General features: G+C 42.3%; 1 protein-coding gene across 1 annotated transcript; it reads right to left on the bottom strand.

The window, feature by feature from the left end:
- Window positions 1–2,540: 2,540 nt before the first annotated feature.
- LOC141204986 (uncharacterized) lies at window positions 2,541–18,616 on the bottom strand. Its single transcript, XM_073664036.1, has 7 exons — window positions 18,539–18,616; window positions 11,334–11,413; window positions 11,025–11,204; window positions 10,818–10,941; window positions 10,637–10,734; window positions 9,857–9,947; window positions 2,541–5,608 (listed from the first exon to the last, which is right to left on the bottom strand). The coding sequence occupies exons 2-7, from the start codon at window positions 11,409–11,411 to the stop codon at window positions 4,944–4,946; spliced, it is 1,236 nt and encodes a 411-aa protein (XP_073520137.1). The 5' UTR covers window positions 11,412–11,413; window positions 18,539–18,616; the 3' UTR covers window positions 2,541–4,943.
- Between the last annotated feature and the right edge of the window lie 202 nt (window positions 18,617–18,818).

Consider the following 18,818-nt stretch of genomic DNA (forward strand, 5'->3'; position numbering starts at 1 on the left):
AAATGTGGTGCCCAAAACTGTACACAGTATTCCAGATGAGGTCTGACCAAAGAGGAGTAAAGTCCGATAATGACTTCACGTGATCTAGACTGTATGCTTCTGTTAATACATCCCAGAATTGTATTTGCCTTTTTTGCTGCTGCATCACACTGTTGACTCATGTTCAGTCTATGATCTATTAGTATACCTAAGTCTTTTTCACATGTACTGTTGCTTAGCTCTATTCCTCCCATTCTGTATATACAGGAACGAGCCTGGGAACTCAGCCCCCAGGGTGGCAGAAACAGACTAGAAGTCAGAGGTACAGGTAGAGGCCCTGGGTACACAGCCCCCAGAGTGGCGGACAGACTAGAGTCAGGACAGGACCTGGCAACTCACGTTTGCACAGAACAGACTCTAAGAAAGTGTTGCTCAGGGACCTCCTACTGGGTGGAGGGGGTTTAAGTATCCAGTGACTCACAGCAATAGGCTGGGGAAGCATTAGGACTGTGCACACTGTAGCTTTAAGAATCAGAAGGCAACAGCGCCGACGCCCTATGCCAGCAGACAAGAGACATGCAAACAGCAGGTACTAGAGCAAAAGTGTGCAACCTGGCCTGAAAGGTAAGATTGCGGTCTTGCATGGTGGGAGATGGAAAGCCATGCAAGCACTCCGCCAGGGATGTTACAGAGATCTGGTGATGACTCGGCTATTGCAGAATATTCCACTTCTTTGCTTTCGCATTATGTTTTGGGTCATTGTCCATCTGTACCGTGAAGCGCCGTCCATTCAACCTTACTGCATTTGGCTGAAACTGAGAAGAAAGTATCGCCCTGTACACTCCAGAATTCATCCAGCTGCTTCTGTCTTCAGTCACATCATCAATAAACACTAGTGACCCAGCACCATTGGAAGCCATCCATGCCCGCGCCATCACACCACCTCTATGTGTTACACAGGATGTACTGTGCTTTGGATCATGAGCCGTTCCAAGCCTTCTCCATACTTCCTTCTTCCCATCATTCTGGTGCAGTTTAATCTTAGATTCATCTGTCCAAAGAATGCTTTTCCAGAACTGGACTGGCTTCTTTGTCGTTTTTTTTGGCAAAGTCTAATCTGGCCTATGTATTTTTAAGCCTGATTAATGGTTTCCACCTTGTGGTGAACCCTCTGTATTTGCTTATATGAAGTTTTCTCTTTTATGATAGACATACACAATGAAATATCTGCTTCTTGAAGAACATTCTTCACTTAGGTTGATTTTGTGAAGTGGCATTTCTTCATCGTGGAAAGGATTCTGCAATCATCCACCACTGTTTTCTTCAATGGACATCCACACCTTTTTTGAGTTCCCAAGCTCACCAGTACACTTTTTTTCTTTTATTGCAGAATGTACCAAACTGTTGATTTGGCCACTCCTGACATAGGGGAGGGGAGGATAAGGAGGACCACGCGGGAGGAACAGACCCCTGTCCCAGTGAACTAAATACAGAGTCCTAATCTCAGGGCTTCCCCATTGGGGAGTTGGCAGGAACTGAAAGATCATATGAGACAAGCTGGAGATGTCTACTATGCTGATGTACACCAGGGTGGAATGGGGATTGTGGAGTTTATTCGCAAGGATGACATTAAATAGGCTTTGAGGAAACTGGATGATACAAAGTTTCGTTCTTGTAAAGGTGAGACCTCTTACATTCGTGTCCGTGCTGAAAAAGTGGAGGAGGAGTGTGAGGATCTGGCCTTGTTCTAAAGACTATCAGACTTTTTGCAACATGGGTCACTGGCGCCATCAATCTTATTGTTGTATTTTATTAGTGATTTGTTTGCTCATCAGCTTACACTCAGGAATCAATGCTTCCATTCAGTGACCTTATCTCAGGAGTCTTAAGTTATTGTTCTCTCCACCACTAGGCCCATAGTATGGGTGGGAAAAGTAGATCCGGCGGAGTCACCGCAGGTAGTCTCACATGCAGTCCCAGGTGATGAGTTCAGCTTGAGATAAAATACTTCCACTAATGCACACTTAGCTTTGAGGGGTTGATCGCAGGAGAAAAGGAAGCCACATGTTTAGTCAGGAGTTATGTGGAATGTCGTCGAAGGGAGAGGAGCTAGACAGAGGTCTTGTAGCCCAAGGATGGATGGTCTGCGAAGTGTTGGAGATCAGTTACCGGCTGAACTGGATAAACGTGCTACCGTTGCGGGATATGTTGTTTGGATTTAAACTTGCTTAAAAGACGGTTGCTACTGGATGCCTGTGCTTCTATCGTTTTATATGTCGTTTGGAGGAGCGTGGACTGTGGCTACACAATATACTGGCTGGAGATACGAAATCTGTGGGCCAACGAAAAGTTGGGAGACAATATCACCTGGTACAAAGGCAATGGAACCACCGTCCTGGGGAGGGGATCTTGTGGACTGAGACAATTGTATTTTGCCCATTTATCTGGAATTGTTGTAAACCCTTGATGTAAGGTATAAAATATTGTTGCATCATTAACATACTTAGGTGAATATTTACAACCCACAACTTCAGATCTTTACAGTTACATTTTAATTTGCATCTTTTTCCACCTTTTCCTTTACCTTACATGATTTGAACAAGTAGTGTCCACTCATGTGAATTAAAGAATTATTTGCTGAATTTATCAATTCTTTCTATCTATCTTGGTGTCCTGCTTGGTCGTAATCTCTTTTGGCAATAACATTTAAAAAAAAATGAATATTTTTTTATTTTTAAACAACTCAATCCTATGGCAACCACAACATTCCTAGATGATTTGAAATTTCGACATACAAGACAAAAGGATGACCTTGGGGCGATCTTTGGTAACTCCCTTTCAAATGATGATAATATATAGACTGATGATTTGGAAATGAATGATCTCTTGATTTTTTTTTTAGGAATACTTAAATTAAACATACACAAGTGATATGGACAAAAATAACTTTAAAACAATATCTCGAACAAGGTTTAATTTCAAGAGGCTTATCAGTGGGTATCTTTCCATCTTATGAACTCTCCAAACCCAATCTTGAAGACAAATGGAAAAACGATGTATCGGATTCTTACTGTACCCTTATGAACATATTGATAGAGGATATAACCTTTATTTTGGACAAATTAGAACAAAATCTAAAAGAAATTACTCCTAAACTTGAACAATTAGAGGAAAAAACAGAATTTGAAGAAAAATGTAAAAAAAATAACGTATATTTATTGATAAAATCGGAATCGCCTTTTTTCCACCTGTAATGAGTGCCCCTGGTCCTTAGTATGGTCTCTGGAAGGAATAAGTCATGTGCTAGGTCCTTTGTTCTGACCACACATATTTATACATGTGATATCTCCTCTGAGGAGTCTTTTTTTCTAAGCTAAACAAGCCCAACTTTTCCAACTTCTTATCATATGAGAGGCATCCATCCCTTGTAATAACCTAGTTGCCCGCCTTTGAACTGACTCTAACTTCTGAATATCCTTTTTAATATGTGGATCCCAAAACTCGATCCCATATTCTAGATGTGGCTTCACCATGGATTTATAAAAGGGTAACAGTACATTGGGATTGTGGGATTTTCTCGCTCTTTTTATTACACCCTAAAATCTGTTTGCTTTTGCGGCTGCTGCTTGACATTGAATACTGCTGCTCAGCTTACTTGTAACCAGAATACCCAAGTTCTTCTCCTGTTCTGTAGTCCCGAGTATATTCCCATTTATTGTGTATGCAGCAATAGGATTACTCTGCCCTAGGTGTATTACTCTACATTAAATCTCATCTGCCAAGTGTTTGCCCATTCAGTCGTCTTATCCAGATCGTTTTGCAATATTCTAATGTCCAGATCAGACTTTAATATCCTACATAGTTTGGTGTCATCAGCAAAGACTGATCCCATCCACAAGGTCATTAATAAAGAGGTTAAAAAAAAAAATCGGCCCCAGCACAGATCCCTGCGGTCTCTACTGCTGACTATATCCCATTTAGAAAACGTACCATTTATGACGACTCTGTTTCTTGTCATTTAGCCAATTCCTTACCCATCTGCACACCACAAGTCCTGTACTCTGGTTACAAGTAAACAGAGCAGCAGCACTCAATGTCAAGCAGCAGCTGCAAAAGCAAACAAGATTTTAGGATGCATAAAGAGATAAAATCCTGTGATCCTAAAGTATATTTATCCCACTATAAATTTCTTGTAAGGTCACATCTAGAATATGGCATAAAAAGAGAGATGTAATCCCAATGTATTGTTACCCCTATATTATTCACTTGTAAGGCCACATCTTGGGATCCAGCTTTGGGATCCAGATTTTAAAAAGGATATTCAGAAGTTAGAGTGTAGCCAGGAGGGTATGTCATAAATAGAAGGAAGAGACAAAGGTGTAGTCAGGTAATGATCCGAGGTCAAAATACCGAGAGGATAGCAGATCAGATCAAAGGGGTTAGCAAAACAGATGATCAGAATGAGGTAAAGGTCAGGCAACGATAGATCACCAAGCAAACACTAGGAACAGAGAAAACAAACCACACTGAGCTTAAGCTACGGCTGGCAGCTATCTGAGCCCCTGTACTAGACTGGATGACTGAGCTGTCAATCACTGTGTCCTAAAACATACTAAGGAATGGAAGTTATGTAAAGTTAGTTCAAAGGAAGACAACTAGATTATTACAAGCGAGGGAAGGCCTCCCATATGATGAGAAGTTGAAGCTACGGCTGGCAGCCATCTGGGACTGCCAGCCCAGAGTTCCTGATGAGAGTTCAGCACCTCCCAGTCTCAGATTGGACAGCCTAGCTGTGGCGTTCTCCCCTGTGTGGGTTCTCCAGTGGCTATCAAGATGCGCATTCTGGTTAAAACATTTCCCACATTCCGAACATAAAAAAGGCTTCTCCTTTGTGTGACTCCTCTGGTGTCTAACAAGATGCGATTTTGAATTAAAAAATGTCCCACATCCTAAACAAGTTTCTTCTAGGTGTGGTGATTTTTCTGATGTATGTTAAGATTTGCTTTCTGGATAAAACATTTCCCACATTCTGAACATGAAAAAGGCTTCTCCCCTGTGTGTCTTCTCTGATGTTTGATAAGAGTTGATTTCTCTCTAAAACATTTTCCACATTCTGAACAGGAAAAAGGCTTCTCCCCTGTGTGAGTTCTCTGATGATTAACAAGATGCGCTTTCCGTAAAAAACATTTCCCACATTCTGAACAGGAAAAAGGCTTCTCCCCTGTGTGGGTCTTCTGGTGTCTAAGAAGATGCGATTTCCAGTTAAAACATTTCTCACAATTGGAACAAGGAAATTTATTCTCTGCTGCGCGTATCTTTTGAGGTTTAAGAAAAGACTTTTGGAGAGGAAAACTATTTCCATATTCTGAACGTAAAAATGGCTTCTTTGCTTTAGGACCAATTTGTTTTTTAATGCTTATTTTGTGACTTTGATTTTCCTTAGTATTCGGTAATGAATCAGAAGACAGGACCTGTTTCATAGGATCAGATGATAGATCTTTGCTGTGAAGGGATGATGGTATATCTGGAGTAATGGCATTCACTTCAATTGTATCCTGTGGGATCTCAAGATCATCTGATTTAAAAATTGAAGATGTCAGCTGTCCCTCTGATCTCCTGGTACAGTCATCTGTTAAGAATAAAACCAATTATTATTTTTGAATAAAATATCCTTGAATTTTAAATTTTTGAACATTTCTACTTAAACTGTCAGTAAAAAATGGCAAGTTATGTAAAATAAATTGTATTATTCACCAAGACAATGACAGTTCACAGTCTAATAGAAAACCTCATAGGATGAACCAGTGGATCATAGTGTTCAACTGTTTGCTCATTCTGCCACCCAAATGTGGAATAAAAAGCCACCAAACAATGTTATGTAGCCAAAAATAATACCAATAAAAACTTCTACTCATCTCACAAAAAACAAGTCCCCACACAGATCCCTCATCTGTCAATGGAAAAACAGAGGTTTCCCCATTATTAGTGGCTCAAAGGCTTTTGAAAAGCAACATGGCTTCCATAAACCAATCCACCAATATCCACTCTCCCAAAGTCAGATCTCCTGCTCGCTTCTGAGCCTTGCAGTGCGCCCAAACCACATTTAGCATCCATGTATTTGGCATTACTATAGTGAGAAGAACCCACTTAATTGATGGTGTGTGTCTCCTAGAGCACAATCTGGACACTACGTGTTGGGTAACAAAATGGGCAATGTGCAATTTTTAAGCACCAACATCCACTGCGTGCTAATTTCCAGAAAGTGCCTGTGGAATAAAAATCGTCACTAGTCCTATAAATTAACTCACTGAGGGTTATAATTTCCAAAATGGAGTCACTTTATGAGGATTTCTACTGCTCTGGTTTTCTGACATTTGGTCACATTAGGGCTTCTGCAAATGGTGTGTCCCATCTTCTCTGGGATCTGCCCCTGCGATGTCTTCTTCTGTCACAAGGAGCCGCCTTATTCATCCTGCAGGTGGAGCTGGTGATGGAGGAGATGTTGGAACCAGAAGCTCTGGGCAGCGCAGGCTCTGTCCAGCCACTAAGATTAGGGTTGTTGGCAATAGTGCCATCCAGTCTGGCAGAATGAGAGTTGTATTTCACCACAGCCATATTCTTTAGCTCGATGAAAGGACTGGCATAGAGGGAAACTGTATCCTCTATACAAGTCATTAGTGCGACCACACTTAGAATACTGTGTACAGTTTTGGTCTCCGGTGTATAAGAAAGACATAGCTGAACTAGAGCGGGTGCAGAGAAGAGCGACAAAGCTTATTAGAGGACTTGGGGGTCTGCAATACCAAGACAGGTTATTACACTTGGGGTTATTTACTGTGGAAAAAAGAAGGCTTAGGGGTGATCTTATTACTATGTACAAGTATATGAGGGGACAGTACAAAGACCTGTCTACTGATCTTTTTACTCTGAGACGGGGACAAGGGGGCATCTTCTACGTCTGGAGGAAAGAAGGTTTAATCATAATCACAGACGGGGATTCTTTACTGTAAGAGCAGTGAGACTATGGAGCTCTCTGCCGCATGATGTTGCAATGAGTGATTCACTAATAACATTTAAGAAGGGCCTGGATGCCTTTCTTGAAAAGTATAATATTACAGGTTATATATACTAGATTCCTTGATAGGGCGTTGATCCAGGGAACTAGTCTGATTGTCGTATGGAGTCGGGAAGGAATTTTTTTCCCCAATGTGGAGCTTAGTGTTTGCCACATGGTTTTTTTTTGCCTTCCTCTGGATCAACATGTTAAGCTATGGGTTGAACTAGATGGACTTAGTCTTCCTTCAACCTTAAAAAACTATGTATCTACTCTGGGCGTCATTTCTCCCAGGAAGTCCTCTAATGCAGCTTGTTGCATAAGCAGTGGCAGAAGGCCAACATCAGCTCACACTTCTCGGTGGTGCTTAGTCACAGACAAAGATCTTTCTTTACACCTTGAATTTAATCACTACAGAGTTGGACAATGGCCTGAACTGCAATGCATTATGAGAAATACCGTGCTTAAGCAAAGCCACGATTTAGGCCACCAAAGGTCATTAACCGAAACTCATACACCTCTTTCAGTCTGTGGGAAAGCTGTATCAAGACTTCCAAGACAGCCAAGAGTTCTCTGTCCTGCCCAAGAGGACGACTGTCCATGTTCTCATCCTCATCCTTCTCCTCCTCATTATAATCCAATCTGCATTAAGATGAGATGAGGCTGGGCTGCATAGTTCCTTGCTCCGCCTGCAATGGCTCCTCTTTAACTCTGAGCACTGAATGTTTCAGTAGACAGAGAAGCGGGATGGTGCCGCTAATGATGATATCATCGCCGCTCACCATCTTGGTGGAGTCCTCAAAGTTTTGGAGGATGGCCCAGATGTCAGACCTCCATGCCCACTCATCAGCTCTTATTTGCGGAGGCTGACCTGAATGCCGATGGGCGTGTTGAAGCTGGTACTCAACAACTGCCCTCTGCTGCTCACAAATCCTTCCCAACATCTGCAACGTTGAATTCCAACATGTGGTGACATCGCACAACAGTCGGTGAGCTGGAAGCTGCAAATGCTGCTGAAGCACTGCCAGGGTGGCGGAAGCTATAGCTGACTTTCTGAAATGGGCACACACGCGTTGTACTTTCACAAGCAGCTCTGGCAGATCTGGGTAGGTTTTGAGAAACCGCTGAACCACTAAGTTGAGCATATTTAGTGCTCTCTCATTACTAATGTGTACCCCTGTATGGAGAACAATAATCAGTACCGAAAAATTAAAAGAAGAAATATAGCCTGCTTTATATACTATGGTACTAAGAAAACCGATTTTGATTATATCTTGTGTACCCCTGTGACAAAAATATCAGCATCAAAGAATTAATTTCACTAGAGTAGAACTAGTATAATGGGGACTGACAACTCTTCCACTACAGCCAACCCAGCAGATGGAGACCCAATCATGATTCTCCAAATTTCAAAAAAATAGGGCCTAAAACCACCAAAGTTGAATCAATATCAGTACAGTACACCTCTTCCCATACAGCCACCCCAGCAGATGGAGAATCAATCAGGATTCCCCACATTTCCAAAAATTAGTGGCAGACACCAGCAAAGTGGCATCAATTTCACCAGAGTAGAAGTAGTTTAATGGAGACAGAAACCTCTTCCACTACAGAAAAACCCAATAGATGAAGACCCAATCAGGATTCTCCACATTTATAAAAATTAATGGCAGACACCAGCAAAGTGGCATCAATTTCACTACAGTAGAAATTGTAGAATTAGGAAAGACACGTCTTCCCCTAAAGCCAACCTATGGACACTCAATCAGAAGTGTTTACATTTCCCTAAATTAGGGCCTAACACCACCAAAGTGGCATCAATTTCACTAGATTTAAGTAGTATAATGGGGATTGAAACTGCTTCCACTACAGCCAACCCAGCAGATGGAGACACAATCAGAACTGTTCACATTTAATAAAATTAGGGCCTAAGACCACCATTTCCGTGACCTACAGATTGGATATGGTGGAGTTCAACCTCTTAGCTTTGTCATGTGTAGGCGGAAACAATCTTTTACGTGACCACAACTGCGGGACCGTGGGCTGGCTGCAGCGCTGAGAGAGGGCAGAGTACGGTGAAACGGACAAACTGCTAAACTGTGAGGTGCAGGCGGAGATGTTACGGTGGATTGAGAAACATGTGGTGTGCTCAGTGAAATAAACACAGCAGGCAAATGAGCTTCTGTTACAGCTGACGGGCTCTCACTCAGCCTGACTGGAGCGAGTATACAACCATAGGTTCTGCGGTTGGAGACCAGCGTGACAATACTTGGCGTGGTAACAGAGGAGGAGGAAGAAGAAGCAGATGAGTTTGATGGGGCGGCTGATGGTTGTTTATTGAAAACCAATTTTGAGTTAATCATGTTTGTGTACCCCTTTGTGGAGAACAATATCTGCACCAAATAATTAATTTCACTCCAGTATAACTAAGTGGAGACCAAAACCTATTCCACTGCGACCACCCCAGGAGATGGAGACCTTACCAGGAGTGTTCACATTTCCCTAAATTAGGGCCTAACACCAACAAAGTGGCATCAATTTAACTAGAGTAGAAGTAGTATAATGGAGACAGAAACCTCTTCCACTACAGCCAAACCCAATAGATGGAGACCCAATCAGGATTCCCCACATTTCCAAAAATTAGTGGCAGCCAATTGCAGAAGCCCTTGTGTCTGGGACACTGTGGATACTTCCTGCGCTCTGATTGGCTAGCCGCGCTTTCCTGACTTAAAGTTACCACCTAATCCGAATGTGCCACATTCGTGTCGAACTTAAGTTTGGTTATCGGATTTCAAACATATTCGCTCATCATTAGTCACTACTCACCTGGGTAGTCATATGTGGAAATCTCCTCTTTACACCGCTCATCACCCCTCACATATGTCTCTGTAGTATTAATATGGGTCAGATCTTCACCCTGAAATAAATATTGTAAAAGTCACAGACAGATGGAGAAGTCTCATCTATGATCAGCTCTAATCCTGCCATCAACACCGGTCTCATTACACAAGTATAAATGTAGAAGAATGATGAAAGGTGTCAGTAAATCCGCGCTCCTCCGTTAAATTAGATTATACAGTTTCCAGTCCTTGTATGATAAATTTATTCCTTTGACAAGCTAAAAACAGACGTGTTTCGTGGACGTCCCGTCCACTTCTTCAAGTGTATAGCTATACACAGATTGAAGCTATACACTTGAAGAAGTGGACCGGACGTCCACGAAACGCGTCTGTTTTTAGCTTGGCAAAGGAATAAATTTATCATAAAAGGACTGGATCCTGTATAATCTAATTTAATGGAGGAGCGCGGATTTACTGACCTTTCATCATTCTTCTACATTGCTAACCACCAAGGTTTGGTGTCTCCAGCAGCCCTCTCTCACGCTTAATACATGAGTTGTGCATGTCACAACCCCGCAAGGTAAGCACATTCTCATTTAATAATTTTGTTTGCCTGGGTAACAGTACTATTGCGCCCCCATTCTTATTTCTTTGTACACAAGTATAAAACATATAATACTGGGGGATAAAACAAGACTGATCACAAGACCTTCACAGCCGTCTACACATCATAGGGGAGATCTCATGACACCTTCTCTCCATCTACCTGATGATCCTGAGGAACATTGGGGTCTTCTTGTTTACAGTCCTGTGGAAGAAGAGGACGGGGACATCTCTCTGGTGTTCTCCTCTTACTGGATAGATCTGGAGGAAACACATACAGGGACTGAATTCATTCTTTACATACAGATAATTATAGGCCGTGTGTATTTAGTCCTGTCTATTACCTGGTGATGTGAGGGGCTGGGGAACCTCCATCATGACGTCCTTGTACAGATCTTTGTGTTCTTCGAAATACTCCCACTCCTCCATGGAGAAATAGACAGCGACATCCTGACACCTTATAGGAACCTGACACATACAATGATACCGTCATCCCCCCGATCCCTCCATAGCGTTACTGTATAATGTCCCAGCATTCCCAGCAGTGTCACCTCTCCAGTCAGCAGCTCAATCATCTTGTAGGTGAGTTCTAGGATCTTCTGGTCATTGATATCCTCATGTATCAGGGGGTGAGGTGGAGGTCCCGTGATTGTCTGAGGGATGGGGAAGACCCCTGAGCCCAAAGGGGCCTGACAGCGCTCACTAGAGGTCTTCTTCAATACTATGTAATCCTGGTTATGGAGAGACACATTAATAAATCTCACTCCAGACATTTCCAGAGTCCTCACCTCTCCAGTTCTGTCCATCTGTTATTCCCATAGATAAGAATGATGTAATGTGACGTCATCAGAATCTCTCACCTCTCCAGTAAGCCGGAAGAGGATCTCTAGGGTGAGGTGTAATATCCTCTCCGCCATCTTGTCTCTGTCCATATACATCCCTGATGGGTAATTCAGAAAAAATTTCTTAATATAGAAGATCTCCACTGAGAGGATCCGACATTGTAGAGACCAGAATAAATAGAAGACGAGCTGATGTAACATCATAAAGAATGCTGTGTAATAATACAATTATTGGAGACAATTAGGAGAAAAATATCAGGAGATAGAACGTGTAGATGTTGTATTCTCTAGTCTTGTATGGACTGGAACATATTAAATTGCTGACTAAGACATCTCCTCCATGCTCCCAATCACTGGCTGTGTTACTCACTGCTTCAGCAGCTGATTGGGATTGACCAGGAAATACAGAGACAGGCGGGGGGACCCTAACAGCAATGGTATTTTCATTATTTTACAACATTCATTTTTTTTTTCATTGACATCTACTAATAAAACCTATATATTTTAGGCCACAGAGAGCAAGAAGTTTCTTCCTCGGAGTCTGCAGCGGAATATGTTTCTCATAGACTCACGTTCTATAACGCCAATTCTCGTCTCATTTACCAACACTGGAATCGGCATTAGCAATACTGCAGGAGATCATTTTTCATATTCTACTATGGCTCTACAAACATATTTGGCCAGAGTCACTGACTACAACACCACTGGCCGACCATATGAATGTTTCCCGTCTTCCCCGGACTGTAATCTTCTATCACGTTAGCTCTCATGTCTGATTCACACACAGAAGTTTGATGCATTTATAAAAGCTTGTTTGAAAGAACACCAAGACAGGAGTTTTTTTATACCAATGTCTCCATGTACACAGTTTTTTTCCTCAGGATATGATGTTTTTTTTTCCAGTATTTTCCTGTAAGCTTCCATATATTACATGAAAAACACCCAAACAAAAGTTACAAAATAAAATTGGGGATGGAGGTACTGTGTGAGCATGATACTGTGTGGGGGGCACTGAGGTACTATGAGAACATTATACTGTATGTGAGTGGATGTTGGTACTGTGGGAATATTATACCGTGTGTGGGGGGATGGCAGTGCTGTGGTAACATTATACTGTGTGTGGGGGGATGGCGGTACTATAGGAAGATTATACATTGTGTGGGGGGCGGCAGTACTGGGGGAACATTATACTATGTGTAGGGGTCAGTATAGGGACTTTGTACTACGTGAGCAATATACTGTATGTTTCCTTGGTTCCATTCTTTTCATAGTTGGGTCGCATGTATCTATCAGCCGAAAAGGAACAAAACCATTATGATTCTTATAATGTGGCAACACAAAGACACCCTAAATATAAAAATTTTAAAAACAACACCACAATTTGTGTATCTTAAGGGTAAATAGCTGTCTATCCATTTGACTAGAGCTGATACTATTAAACTAAAGAACAGACTTTCTTTCAAATCCATAAAGAGGCACTGTGACGATACAGCTTATGATCTTAATCAGCCAGATTATTAGATTTGTTAAGCCAAGAGAAATGCACTATTAAGAATATTTTCTCTTTGATTTTGAAACAATGATGTTTATTTACAAGAGCCCCTGTCATACCAACTATGTAAATTGATTAGCTCAAACAATGAGACCTGAGAAAGCCCTGCAGCTTTACCTCTGACCTGTGACTGATGACCTTAGCCACATATGTAAATGTAAAAAAGGGGTTTTCTATCCTGCTGAAAAGAGGTATGAAAATTAGATTGGAAAGAGACTTTACAAAAAGAAAAAGATCAGACTCTCTCAGACCATCAGCTTGGCAGCATTACTTTAACCAAAGAGACACAGATTTGGATTCTACATGATTCCAGCCTAATGGTATATGGCCCTGACTGGAAAGATATGGATCTGTTCCATTGACCATCAAAGAGCCCATGGATACATTTTGGGGAGACCAGGGTGGGACGATGAAGTTGCTTGACCCCATGGATATTTTGTTTGAGGTTGCCAGGTGGGACCCTCTGGTTGTCTGTAACCCATGGAGACATTCGGAGAAGCCAGATTGAGACTAGCCGGTCATCTGGCCCCATAGAAACTCGCAGAGAGGCCAGGGTGGAACCCTCAGGTCTCCTAGCCTTGTACCTCGATGGACTGCTAGCTTCCTAAGCTTGTCACTACCTTTTCTTTGTGGGGGCCCACCAGTAGCGGGGGGCCACTGGTTGAGGTAGTTGGCCCTGGAAGTTCCAAAGTTGCAGCTGTTTCATCCCAGGTGGGCAGAGCGGAAGGGTGAGACTGAGTAATGTTGTACCTTTTTAGGTATTTGTTGGGACTGTTCTATGTGTCTTTAGTGTCCATTTTCTGGTTCAATAAAGTATTGCCATACTTTTTTACCCTCACCCTGTGTTGTCTGAGTGGTATTACGTCCACGGAAGACCCCGTGTTTTCACAGGCACTTTTCCGTGTTTGTCAAGCCAGAACTGTTGGAGGATTATTAAAGGTTATAGTCTCCTCACCATTTAGAAGGCACACATGCTGAAATGAGATTTGAAATGCAGATTGGAAAGAGACTTTACAAAAAGAAAAAGATCAGACTCTCTCAGACCATCAGCTTGGAAACATGGCTTTAACCAAAGAGACACAGATTTGGATTCTACATGATTCCAGCCTAAGGGTATATGACCCTGACTGGAAAGATACGGGTCTGCTCAAGTGACCATCAGAGAGCCCATGGATACATCTGGCAAGACCTTGTTGGGATGATGAAGTCACCTGGCCCCATGGATATGTTGTTTGTGGTTGCCAGGTGGGACCCTCTGGTCACCTGGAAACAATGAAGACATTCGGAGAAGCCAGATTGGGACGAGCCAGTCATCTGGCCCAATGGAAACTCTCAAAGAGGTCAGGGTGGGACCCTGGGGTCTTCTGGTCTTGTACCTCGATGGACTGCTAGCTTCCTAAGCTTGCTGCTACCTTTTCTCTGTGGGTGCCCACCAGAAGTGAGGGGCCACTGGTTGAGGTAGTTGACCCTGGAAGTCCCAAAGTTGCAGCTGTTTGATCCCAAGCAGGTGGAGTGGAAGGGTGAGACTGTTTAATGTTGTACCATCTTGGGTATATGCTGGGACTGTTTTATGTGTCTTTATTGTCCATTTTCTGGTTCAATAAAGTATTGCCATGCTTTTTTTACCCTCACCCTGTGTTGGCTGAGTGGTATTACGTAGAAGGAAGACCCCGTGTCTTCACAGGCACTTTTCCGTGTTTGTCATGCCAGAACTGTTGGAGGTTTATTAAAGGTCATAGTTTCCTCACCAATTAGAAGGGACACGTGGATATTGGTGTTTTTTTTTTAACCAGCTATATTTCTGGTGTGATTTACTCGTTTAAGTGCCCTTGTGGTAAAGTGGACGTTGGATAAGCGTAACGATCAATTAAAATGAGACTGAAGAAACATCGGTCCTGTATTTGGCTCGGACTCTAGGATGAAATACACTGCGGCCACTACAAGAAAAAGAGCAAAAGTTTGGTGAATCATTTCTCGGAGATGGTGATAAAAGTTCTGATCTCCGATGGTCAGTGTTGGAAAAGACGATTGCAGCGGATTCACAATCACAGCGCTGTAAACTTCTACAGAGACGTGTTCTGGATTAACTCCTTGGAATCACTTTCTCCCAAAGGGTTAAATTACGTCTGTAACTTCAATGTCTTTCTATGATGCTTCTTCTCGGAACTTTATTCCTCTGTTTTCTGCCATATTTTTATTTTTCTCCAGAATCATAAATGTATTAAGTCAGGGTCGGCTCCAGGTTTTCGTGGACCCCGGGCGAAAGAGTCTCAGTGGGGCCTTTTAACACATACCAAGATATGGCAGAGAAATATAGGTATAGTACAAGGCCAAAGATTTCACTTACATTATATTATCTATTGAAAATTCTACAATAGCTCAGAAACAGGCGAATCCTCGCAGCGCACAGCGCGTGCCCTGAGGAAGGGGGTGGTGGTGGTGTCAAATGTTTTCATTTTAGAACAGAGAACATAGTCCTCCATATAGTATTATGGGCACCACAAAGTTCTCCATACAGAATAATGGGCCCCATATATTGCTCCATACAGAATAATGGGCTTCATATAATGCTCCATACAGAATAATGGGCTTCATATAATGCTCCATACAGAATAATGGACCCCATATATTGCTCCATACAGAATAATGGACCCCATATATTGCTCCATACAGAATAATGGGCCCCATATAATGCTCCACACAGAATAATGGGCCCCATATAATGCTCCATACTGAATAATGGGCCCCATATAATGCTCCATACTGAATAATGGGCCCCATATAATGCTCCATACTGAATAATGGACCCCATATAATGCTCCATACAGAATAATGGACCCATATAATGCTCCATACAGAATAATGGGCCCATATAATGCTCCATACAGAATAATGGACCCCATATAATGCTCCATACAGAATAATGGGCTTCATATAATGCTCCATACAGAATAATGGGCTTCATATAAAGTTCCATACAGAATAATGGGCTCCATATATTGCTCCATACAGAATAATGGACCCCATATATCGCTCCATACAGAATAATGGACATCATATATCGCTCCATACAGAATAATGGACCCCATATATCGCTCCATACAGAATAAAGGACCCATATATTGCTCCATACAGAATAATGGACACCATATATTGCTCCATACAGAATAATGGGCCTCATATATTGCTCCATACAGAACAATGGGCCCCATATATTGCTCCATACGGAATAATGGGCCTCATATATTGCTCCATAGAGAATAATGGGCTTCATATAATGCTCCATCAGAATAATTGGCCCCATATATTGCTCCATACAGAATAATGGACCCCATATATTGCTCCATACAGAATAATGGGCCCCATATAATGCTCCATACAGAATAATGGGCCCCATATATTGCTCCATACAGAATAATGGACCACATATATTGCTCCATACAGAATAATGGGCTTCATATAATGCTCCATACAGAATAATGGGCCCCATATATTGCTCCATACAGAATAATGGGCCACATATATTGCTCCATACAGAATAATGGGCCCCATATATTGCTCCATACAGAATAATTGGCCCCATATATTGGTCCATACAGAATAATGGGCCCCATATAATGCTCCATACAGAATAATGGGCCCCATATAATGCTCCATACAGAATAATGGGCCCCATATATTGCTCCATACAGAATAATGGACCCCATATATTGCTCCACACAGAATAATGGGCTTCATATAATGCTCCATACAGAATAATGGGCCCCATATATTGCTCCATGCAGAATAATGGGCCCCATATATTCCTCCATACAGAATAATGTGCTTCATATATTGCTCCATACAGAATAATGGGCTTCAGATAATGCTCCATACAGAATAATGGGCCCCATATATTGCTCCATACAGAATAATGGGCCCCATATATTCCTCCATACAGAATAATGTGCTTCATATATTGCTCCATACAGAATAATGGGCCCCATATATTCCTCCATACAGAATAATGGACTCCATATATTGCTCCATACAGAATAGTGTGCTTCATATATTGCTCCATACAGAATAATGGACCCCATATATTGCTCCATACAGAATAATGGATCCCATATATTCCTCCATACAGAATAATGTGCTTCATATATTGCTCCATAGAGAATAATGGACCCCATATATTGCTCCATACAGAATAATGGGCTTCATATATTGCTCCATACAGAATAATGGGCTTCAGATAATGCTCCATACAGAATAATGGGCCCCATATATTGCTCCATACAGAATAATGGGCCCCATATATTCCTCCATACAGAATAATGTGCTTCATATATTGCTCCATACAGAATAATGGATCCCATATATTGCTCCATACAGAATAATGGGCTTCATATAATGCTCCATGCAGAATAATGGGCCCCATATATTGCTCCATACAGAATAATGGACCCCATATATTGCTCCATACAGAATAATGGGCTTCATATATTGCTCCATACAGAATAATGGGCTTCATATATTGCTCCATACAGAATAATGGGCCCCATATATTGCTCCATACAGAATAATGGGCCCCATATATTGCTCCATACAGAATAATGGGCCCCATATATTGCTCCATACAGAATAATGGGCCCCATATATTGCTCCATACAGAATAATGGGCCCCATATATTGCTCCATACAGAATAATGGGCCCCATATATTGCTCCATACAGAATAATGGGCCCCATATATTGCTCCATACAGAATAATGGGCCCCATATATTGCTCCATACAGAATAATGGGCCCCATATATTGCTCCATACAGAATAATTGACCCCATATATTGCTCCATACAGAATAATGGGCCCCATATATTGCTCCATACAGAATAATGGGCCTCATATATTGCTCCATACAGAATAATGGGCCTCATATATTGCTCCATACAGAATAATGGACCCCATATATTCCTCCATACAGAATAATGGGCCCCATATATTGCTCCATACAGAATAATGGACCCCATATATTGCTCCATACAGAATAATGGGCCCCATATATTCCTCCATACAGAATAATGGGCCTCATATATTACTCCATACAGAATAATGGACCCCATATATTCCTCCATACAGAATAATGGGCCTCATATATTGTTCCATACAGAATAATGGGCCCCATATATTGCTCCATACAGAATAATGGGCCCCATATATTGCTCCATACAGAATAATGGGCCCCATATATTGCTCCATACAGAATAATGGGCCCCATATATTGCTCCACATATTAAAAAAAAAATCAAATACTCTCCCCTCCTCACTGGCATCAGCTCAGGACTCCTCAGCGTCTTCCGGGTCTCCGCACTGACAGAGCGATGATGTCACTACATCGCGCCCTCTGCCCTGACACGTCACAGAGTAAGCGGGGGAACTACTCAAGGGAGCTGGCGCTGCGCTCCCCAGATTCACGGGCCCCATAGTGTGCCAGTGGGCCCCCTGGTAGCTCAGAGCCCCAGCATTTGCCCGGGTGCTGACGCCGGCCCTGTATTAAGTGCTATAGAAACTGCTGAGAAATAATCATCTCTAATTCTGTGTTTCCAGGATTATTCTAGCGGGAATCAGCTGCGATATCCCCTGAGCAATATATATCTAGTATTAATGCTCCAGTAATGGGGTCTCCACATACCTCCACCTGCAGAGCCGCTACCACATATATGGCTGCTCTGTGCGCACAGGACCTGTGATGAGGTCACAGGAGGGGAGGAGTCAGGGGTCACATGATCAGGGGCCTCAGTGGATGCAGGACTCTGCTGTGCTGGTTGTCATGGTGCTGGATGAGCTGAAGTTTATGTGTGGGGTCAGGAGGGGTTTACAGTGTGGATGTAGCAGAGCCGCGTGTGTACGAGGTGTACGGAGCGGAGCCGCGTGTGTACGAGGTGTACGGAGCGGAGCCGCGTGTGTACGAG

This window comes from Phyllobates terribilis, unplaced genomic scaffold, assembly GCF_046119375.1.
Source record: "Phyllobates terribilis strain yellow unplaced genomic scaffold, ASM4611937v1 Scaffold_136__1_contigs__length_4911898, whole genome shotgun sequence".
Lineage (NCBI taxonomy): Eukaryota > Metazoa > Chordata > Amphibia > Anura > Dendrobatidae > Phyllobates > Phyllobates terribilis.